This window comes from Antedon mediterranea, chromosome 6 (assembly GCF_964355755.1).
Source record: "Antedon mediterranea chromosome 6, ecAntMedi1.1, whole genome shotgun sequence".
NCBI lineage: Eukaryota > Metazoa > Echinodermata > Crinoidea > Comatulida > Antedonidae > Antedon > Antedon mediterranea.
This window is the reverse complement of record NC_092675.1, coordinates 24,607,997-24,617,575: the sequence shown is the minus strand read 5'-3', so window position 1 is coordinate 24,617,575 and position 9,579 is coordinate 24,607,997. Positions and strand designations below refer to the sequence as shown.

Sequence of the window (9,579 nt, the reverse complement as noted above, 5' to 3'; positions counted from 1 at the left end):
TGTGACATTTATGATAATTTGGGGAAAAAATTGGAACTTTGGAATGTGGACAGACTATCGACACCCGCATTCAGTAACCACCATTTCATCATGTTTTTTCAAGGCGATTGTACCTTGTTCAAAATATAACATACTCAATGGTACCAACTTAGTAGGAACACAGCAAACCGGTGGCACTAAATCTGGTCTCTTCTGGTTCACAAGACTTTGCATGACAGCGTGGTTGCTGGGGTTGTGTTCAGAGGTCATAGGACCCATACAACTTCCCTCACACCGGTACGCCTCGAAATTTTGCGGGTAGATGATCCAACGACTCCATCCAATCTGCTGAAAGTTTATCTGAGGAGTGAGAAAAGAACAACACTATATAATAATAATATAATAATATAATTGTAAAACTTAAACAACGACTTCCAATTTCCTTCTTTTCATACAAACTTGCAAAAAAGTATACCTTTTTTTCTTTAAATAAACTATTTCTGTAAACTATCCGGATATTGTCAAATGTAAAAGAAGAAAATAACGAAAGATTTAACAGATAATGTGACGATTAAGAAAAAAAGAGTTATCCGTAGAAGAAAGGTCAATAATACATAGGGAGATGAAGGCGTAGAAAATTGTAACTGAATTACCTCAAAGCTTACTCTCTGACATGTTGGTACTTCTAGCAGTTCAGATGCAAGCTTTTTATATTTCTCTATTTCTTGTTGTTGCTTTTTCTCTTTATTTCTATCCCGCTCTTTCTTTCGTCGCCTGTCCTCTCTGAGATCCCGACGCTCTCGCCCGGTATCTACAATTTCAGTTTGAAAAGACGTAGCAGAGTTTTCATGAACCTTGGCATCTCTCAAGACATTCTTAGGACTTGTATCACGAGTAAACGCCACTAACACAACATTATCGGTTCTGTTACTTCTGCCTGCTGTTTCTGTCGGTATGAACATCCCAGAAGCTACATCAATTCTTCCAAGTATCTCCCGTCTGCTTCGACCACCACTATCATGTAACTCCTCGTCATCTGTTATAACTATCTCAAGAGCACAATACGAAGAACGTTCCATTTGTAATGCATAACGTATTGGCCGTGTAATATCAAATACATATTGATCTTCATCCTTATCAATTGTTAAAGAAAACTTTGTTGTTGAAATTCTTGTAGAAGAGATACAGGCGTCTGGATTCTGGCAACGCTTGTTACATGTTTGGTATATACTGATTCGGACCTCGTCGGAATCAGTCCATCGAAACAATCTATTTGAAACACGAACTTCACATAGTCGGATGTCTTCTTCGGGTTCAATGACAGAGAGGTTAAAACTAAACCTTCCTTGATCTTCTTTAATATCTGTGAATAACATAAAACCGTATAACATGAGATATTTTATATCTTATGGGTCGAACTTATTCAGCTTGTTACTGTTATTTGTGTGTTTATTCTATGTAGTATGCACTAAGTAGAGAAAATGAACAAACATAAAACGCTCGAGATTACTAGCCGGAGGCGCAAAAACGTCTAGAGCAGCGCACAAAGAAAAATAGGCCTAAAATGGGTTTTTTGATGATATACTAGGCCTAAAAGATGCATTCAAGGAAATATACAACGCCAAAAATAAATACCCTTTGAGTTAAATTTTCTAAGTGTTTGTTCAGGTATTTTACATTCTGAATAGCATGAAATACACATTTAACACACAAATTTAAAAAAAAAACTTTTTTTAGAAACTCATTAAACAAAAAAGTCAATAACTTGTGATTAAAATATACTGAATTTTGTTATGTTGTTATGTGAATAAAAAGTTTGGAGTGTCATTAATCGATGGCAGTTTACTACTAAAGAAAATGACACGCTAATCTCTTTGCTTTAAAACGTTAACAATTAGGCAAACGTTAGCTCCTTACAAAGTTCCTTTTACAAAATAGCTTAACAAATAAGTGGCAGTAAAGTTGTGTACTTTAAGTTCGATGAGAAGAACAAAGCAAGTTAACTTAGTATTATGACACTAATACGACTAATTTAAGCCGATTTATCTGTCTAAATACCCAAACAATACATTGAAACGGTAAGTAGATTCAGGATTTTACAATCGGTAGTTAACTTTAGAAAGCATTAGAATATTTTAATCAAATGTGTATGATGTGTTTGCTTACGCGACAATAACATAGCCTAAATATAAGTCTTCATTATAATAATTATTTTTATAGGCCTAACTAAAATTGTCCCATGTAGGCCTAAGCATAAAAAACGAAGATTAATCAAACCTTGCATAGGCCATTTTGCAATTGTAATAAGTTATTCACTTTCGTAGGCAAATGTTAGTTAAAAAGTTTTTTATGACATTAGGCCTACAATTGCCTATTATTTAACAAAAATGTTAAACAGATTATTTTGGGAGACTCTTTGAGTAATATGATTTGTGGTTTTCTTGATATTTTATTTATAAAGTCAGTAAACAACTGAATAAACATTTGCACTGTAAAGTAATTAAACACTTCGTTTAAAATAATTTAATAGCCTACCTGATTCCAACGGTAAAAAACTCCTTACGGTATCCGAATCCTGAATAACTGATGCTTCCACCTCTGATGGGTGAATCGTCGACTTTGGTCCCTTAACTGACCGATATAAATCTAACATATATGTCGGAGTTGATGAGTTTTGTTCCATTCTGTTCAGCCTAGCTTCTTCCAAAATAACATACCAAAGTTCGTGAAAATCATGGATGTGCTGAACCTCATCTTCGGTTCTTGAACCCGAGTAGTTCGGAGGAAAAGGTGTATCAGAAACAATTTCGGAAGTGTTGCGAACAAATGTTGCCTCGAAAGCGAATGCAGCTGAAATGTGAATAATACAAACTAGGCTTAAGGTATACATAATTCTTTGGGAAAAATTAAGCAACCACTTTTACTTAGGTCTAAGCAATATCTGCTGTGGTGTAGGCCTAGTATCATCGACGTTTAGTAGGCTCTGTAAAGTACGACTGAATGACTTCCTCTTTAATGACTACCGTACTGTACTGCTGCTGACGTGCGACGACTGTGAGTCAAACTGATTATCTTATCTTTATGGCTCGTGTATAGTCTTTTGTGCAGTATTTTGGGTAGCGGGGATTACTAATTATTTTCAAGTGATAGCTTTTACATAATGAGAACAAGTTTAAATCAAATAATCAATGGAGACATAGTTAATTAATTAATCAGTTTTCAAATATATGTGGTAAGCTGCAAGTTATTATGATTTTATAACTTCATGTTCTGTCTGTCCGTCCTAAATTGTTCGAGTCACAGAAAGGAGAAAACCTTGTTACACTCTTTGTAGGGTAGGTGATATTGTACTCTATTGTAATCTTCAAGCCCCCGGCAAATTGTCCGTAGTAAACACATTAATATAATGGGGGTTTTTTTTCTAATAAATAGGCCTACCATGTTAATAAAATCTACATTACAAATAATATGTGTAACAGAAATCACGAAAAAATATCCCTTAAATCGTCAAACACATTTTTCAGTCGATATGTGTAGTTTACATAAAGCATGGAGAAATAACTTATTTCTCCATGCATAAAGTAATTCTATATAATTGGTGACACCAAGAAAGTGAAAAGTGAACAAAGTTGGTGGTTAAATACGGAGCATACATAATATAGGACCTACCATTACTAAAAAAAAAAAATCTGAAGTTGAATAAAAGCACAACAAATGTACTCAAAATAAGTACCTATATTTAGTCATCTGCTTATTTTCAACAAAATCGTGTACAACAAAAAAAACACCAGAAATTACAGATCGCTAATTATTGGAAAGTATCTATATATAAAATTATGGTTAATTCTGACATAGGCGAGCACAATGCAAAAACTTCGGTACAAATCTCCGCCTTGGATACCTACCTTATCTATCTGAGATGTACCGCGAAACGTAGATTTGATAACATCAGTGTTCACATCGACGCTATTGTTACATATTTCTATCTTTGGAAGATATTATAAAGAGTTTTTTAACAAAATTTATGATTTCAACATTAGATTTTCATCTCAATTTCAATTCTTCCCGGTCAAAGTAATTTCCGGGTTTAAGATAAGTTCACCTTGCAACAACCTGGTTTCAAATATTTTCTCTCTTTTATACACAAGGGAGCAGTTAAAATAATAGATTTGACCCTAAAGGTGACTGGAAACAGGCACTTTCCATCAATCATACAGTGTCCCTTTGGAAGACGAAAAAAAATCAGATAGTAGGACTGGAGCTTAAGTTGGCCATTAGTCATAGCCATTTCAGTTTTTTGTTTATTTTTAAACATACCGCGCGTGTGTGAAGGTACAGTAGTTAAATAATAGAAATTATACTGCAAATTAATAAAGATCAAATTAAATATACGCCATAAAGAATCAGAATATATTGTGGGGAATAGTATTATAAAATTACATAGGGAGATTTGAAGACATTTTTCGAGTGAAATCCCGATAGCTGAGTGTTATTGAGTAAGCTTGCATGAATAACTGTAGGCTATCTTCCTGTGTCCCGTTAGGACCGAGATGTCTGCCCATGTTGCAAGCCGTAATGTCTTCTTTCTTGGGCCCACTCTGTCACGGCAGTTAGTTTCAAAAGATGATTAAATTAAATAATGTATTATTTCCGTTTTTTGTTTATTTTAAAACATACCGCGCGTGTGTGAAGGTACAGTAGTTAAATAATAGAAATTATATTGCAAATTAATAAAGATCAAATTAAATATACGCCATAAAGAATCAGAATATATTGTGGGGAATAGTATTATAAAATTACATAGGGAGATTTGATGATAAGACATTTTTCGAGTGAAATCCCGATAGCTGAGTTTTATTGAGTATGAATAACTGTAGGCTATCTTCCTGTGTCCCGTTAGGACCGAGATGTCTGCCCATGTTGCAAGCCGTAATGTCTTCCCAGGTAGCAAGCCCATATGGGAACCATATGGGACCCATATGAGAGCATACATGGGTACCATATGGGTTTCCCATATGGGATTCCACTATTTTTGCACCCAAGAACCATGTGGGTCCCATATGGGAAGGCCCACATAGCCCATATATAACCCATATGGGGCCCATATTTCAAAGCATATGGGTATCATATTATGTTTCCCATATGGGATTCAACTATTTTTGCACCCAAAAACCATATGGGTCCCACATGGGAAGGCCCACATAGCCCATATATAACCCATATGGGGCCCATATTTCAAAGCATATGGGTATCATATTATGTTTCCCATATGGGATTCAACTATTTTTGCACCCAAGAACCATATGGGTCCCACATGGGAAGGCCCACATAGCCCATATATAACCCATATGGGGCCCATATTTCAAAGCATATGGGTATCATATTATGTTTCCCATATGGGATTCAACTATTTTTGCACCCAAGAACCATATGGGTCCCACATGGGAAGGCCCACATAGCCCATATATAACCACATGGGACCCATATCAGAAAAAAATATGGGTACCATATGGGATTCATCTTGTTTTGCACCCGATACCCATGTGGGTCCCATATTGAGTAGCCTATCCAATACAGAACCCACATGGGGCCCATATCCGAAGACTTAATGGGCAAATTATGTGTTGCCCATATGGGATTTTAACAGTTTTGCACCCAAGCCCCATGTGGGTCCAATCTTGGTAAGCCCATTCCAAACAAAACCCATATGGGGCCCATATCTGAAAACAAATGGGTATCATAATTGGTTGCAAATATTGGATTCTTCTGGTTTTGCTCCCAGTACCCATGTGGGTCCCATCTTAGGAAGCCCATCCCATACAAAACCCACATGGGCCCCATATCCAGAAACGTATGGGCATTTGCAATGGGCTATCGAAATGTAAAAGAATGCACAGATACACATATAACTTACACATACAGGAAAATTATAAATACTGTTATGAATTTATTATTTATAATTTGCGTGACAAAGGCTACTGGAAATAGCTGAAGTGAGTACTTGATGATTGATTTATCGAAAGTTAAATTCTTTACAACAACAAAAATACTAAATGATCTATAAATAATGAAACATTTGACAATGTTCAACATGAATCTGTAGCGTTTAAATCAAGCGTCGTAAAGTTTATCTACGGGTTTTATTTCGGGCTTATCAAGCCTTCCATCGCGCCCCATCAGTACTTCTTTGCCTTCTACAAAATTGTCACTTTGTCATTTTGTTCCCACAATATTTGATTTTGGGTTCCTGAAAAAAGAAACAAAAATGTAAACTTAAAATTATTTACGTATCTTAGATTGCTAAATTTGTAAACAAAACACTGTTGAGGACAGATTTATTTCGATCGATTATGATATTTTTAATAATGATTTAAAAAATAAATCTATTCCAAGATTTATTTATGTTACCCTCCTATTAACAAGTTAATATGTTTATATGTTAATATTGTTTTATTATTTTCTATAATTTAGAAAAACAATGTCCACCTTGCTTTTGAAAGAAGAAATAATTATGAAATTTGAATTATAGTATTATAAGTGTACGTGAATACGTTCCCTAATAATGGAAAGAAGACTAATATATAATGTGATTTAAACGCACTTACCGATGTTAGATTATACAGGCATCTTATTTTTTCTGAAATTTCTTTCCAGTCCAACCCAATTGATTTTTGCTAGCTAGTGCTACAATGTTATTGTACTGGCTATCTCGGCTACATATTACGAGCCTATGGTCTGAAAATGTGTTAAATAGAAATATAACTTAAGATGATTTTTATATAATAATTATACACAAAACATGGACCTCTAACATTTTATAATCTGCTAGCCATGGCCTAGCCTGCTTCTTAAACATACATGCTGCACACATGCATTGATGCCTAAAATAATAGTGTAATTAAAAGCTTTACATTGTTACATTGCCGGCCGTATTATATAATAATAAATAGAGTATTCAAATTAATAACTTACCTTACATCTTGTTGTACTATAGTTCAAAACATTTCATTCAAAACATTTCATTCAAAATATTCAATTCAAAGCATTCAATTCAAAACATTTCATTCATATATCGCACCATTTAATTCATATCGATGCATTTCATTCACATATCGCGTCATAAAATTCATATCATCGAAATGTTGCGTAAACGGCGTTCCATAGAATACTGTACTTGCCTTTGAAAGTTGACCTCGGATTGTTTCATTGTCAAGGATTCCCAATGATTATACAGTACATGCCTATATAAAACATTATGAATGCATTGATTTTAGTACTTAGTTTGTTTTAATTCATATTGGTCGATATGTATTGTATTGTTTAATACTGTATCGTGCCACCCAATCTTCAATACTTTTCATTCCCATACTTCAGTAATTTTATCTGTCTGTAATATTGAAATGTATATCTTTTCAGTAGGCCTACTGTATGTCTTTATGGAAATGTTTACATATACTGTAGTAGGTTCATGTACGTTTTATACGTTTTTACGTTTTGTGGGTAACAAATAATTTATCAGGGCGTTTCTTATCCCATATGTGGCAACTGCATGCCCATATATTTTACAGATGAACCCCATGTATGTTGTGGGTGTTCCAAAATACATTTAATGGGAATACCCATATGTATTTGCCCATGCTTTTCGCTTACGAATCCCATATGGATCACAAATGGGCAACCCATATGTGTTTGCCCATATATTGTACAGATGGGCCCCATGTAAGTTGTATATGGGCATTACCCATATGTATCAGCCCTGGTTTATGGCATATGGGCCCCGTGTATTTTTTGTGTGGACAAACCCATATGTATTTGCCCATGCTTTTAGCTTATGAATCCCATATGGGTCACAAATGGGCAACCCATATGTACCTGCCCATCTATTGTATATGTGGGTCCCATGTACGTTGTATATGGGCATACCCATATGTATCAGCCCAGGTTTATGGCATATGGGCCCCGTGTATTTTTTGTGTGGACAAACCCATATGTATTTGCCCATGCTTTTAGCTTATGAATCCCATATGGGTCACAAATGGGCAACCCATATGTACCTGCCCATCTATTGTATAGGTGGGTCCCATGTACGTTGTATATGGGCATACCCATATGTATCAGCCCAGGTTTATGGCATATGGGCCCGTGTGTTTTTTGTGTGGGCAAACCCATATGTATTTGCCCATGCTTGTAGCTTATGAATCCCATATGGGTCACAAATGGGCAACCCATATGTACCTGCCCATCTTTTGTATAGGTGGGCCCCATGTACGTTGTATATGGGCATACCCATATGTATCAGCCCATGTTTATGGCATATGGGCCCCATGTATTGTGTGTGTGGGAAAACCCATATGTATTTGCCCATGCTTTTAGCTTACGATACCCATATGGGTAAAAAATGGGCAACCCATATGTACCAGCCCATAAATTGTATATATGGGCCCCATGTACATTGTATATGGGCATACCCATATGTATCAGCCCATGTTTATGGCATGTGGGCCCCATGTATTTTTTGTATGGGAAAACCCATATGTATTTGCCCATGCTTTTAACTTACAAATCCCATATGGGTCATAAATGGGCAACCCATATGTATCTGCCCATATATTATACAGATGGGCCCCATGTACATTGTATATGGGCATACCCATATGTAACAACCCAGGTTTATGTCATATGGGCCCCATGTATATTGGGTGTGGGCAAACCCATATGCATTTTCCCAGCTGTTTGGTTTATGAATCCCATATGGGTTAAAAATGGGCAAGCCCATATGTATCTGCCCATATATTTTACAGATGGGCCCCATGTGGGTAAAATATGGGCAGGTTATATGTGTGTTTTCCCACCTGGGCCCCATATGGGTTGAATATTCCATAGCCCACATAAACTTGCCCAGGTAATTTATATATGGGCCCATGGGCTTGCTACCTGGGTTCTCTCTTGGGCCCACTCTGTCACGGCAGTTAGTTTCAAAAGATGATTAAATTAAATAATGTATTAATAATTATTAGGATGGTATTCATTTGAATAAACGCCTCTCCAATAAAACATCACTTTGAATAATAACCCCCCACAACCCAACTATCTAATAAACGTCCATCCACATATTTATAATAACATACTATTTGTAGTAGAATTCACTGCACTGTTATCTACAATTTACCAAGCATTTGTTATTCTTTTTTACCACTTTTCATATCTATTAGAGGATTTCATCTGATTAAAATGTTACCATATTATTAAAACTAAAAAATTTAACATATATCCCTCGAATAAGCACCTCCCTCAAATGACCTCCGCCTCCCCAAAGGGCCCTACCAAACAATAAAAACTATACTTTAAAATGTTATTAATCATCTAAAACACTGTGAAACAAAGTAGTTTAGTTTTACGAATGTCAAGCATTTTCAATAATGGTAACAACCGACAGAAAACGTATAAGGAGAACATTATCATTGAATTCCGAGAACCATCGTCTACACTTCCTAGAGGGGGAGCGAGCGAAGCGAGCTCACCCTCTCTTGTATCAATAAATATTTCTCCAGCACCACACATGGGGGCGTACTCCTTCAACGGCGGTCAATAAAAAGGCAA

General features: G+C 35.8%; 1 protein-coding gene across 1 annotated transcript; it reads right to left on the bottom strand.

The window, feature by feature from the left end:
- LOC140052523 (nodal homolog 2-A-like) lies at positions 1–2,939 on the bottom strand. Its single transcript, XM_072098131.1, has 3 exons — positions 2,515–2,939; positions 633–1,342; positions 1–339 (listed from the first exon to the last, which is right to left on the bottom strand). The coding sequence occupies exons 1-3, from the start codon at positions 2,867–2,869 to the stop codon at positions 55–57; spliced, it is 1,350 nt and encodes a 449-aa protein (XP_071954232.1). The 5' UTR covers positions 2,870–2,939; the 3' UTR covers positions 1–54.
- Between the last annotated feature and the right edge of the window lie 6,640 nt (positions 2,940–9,579).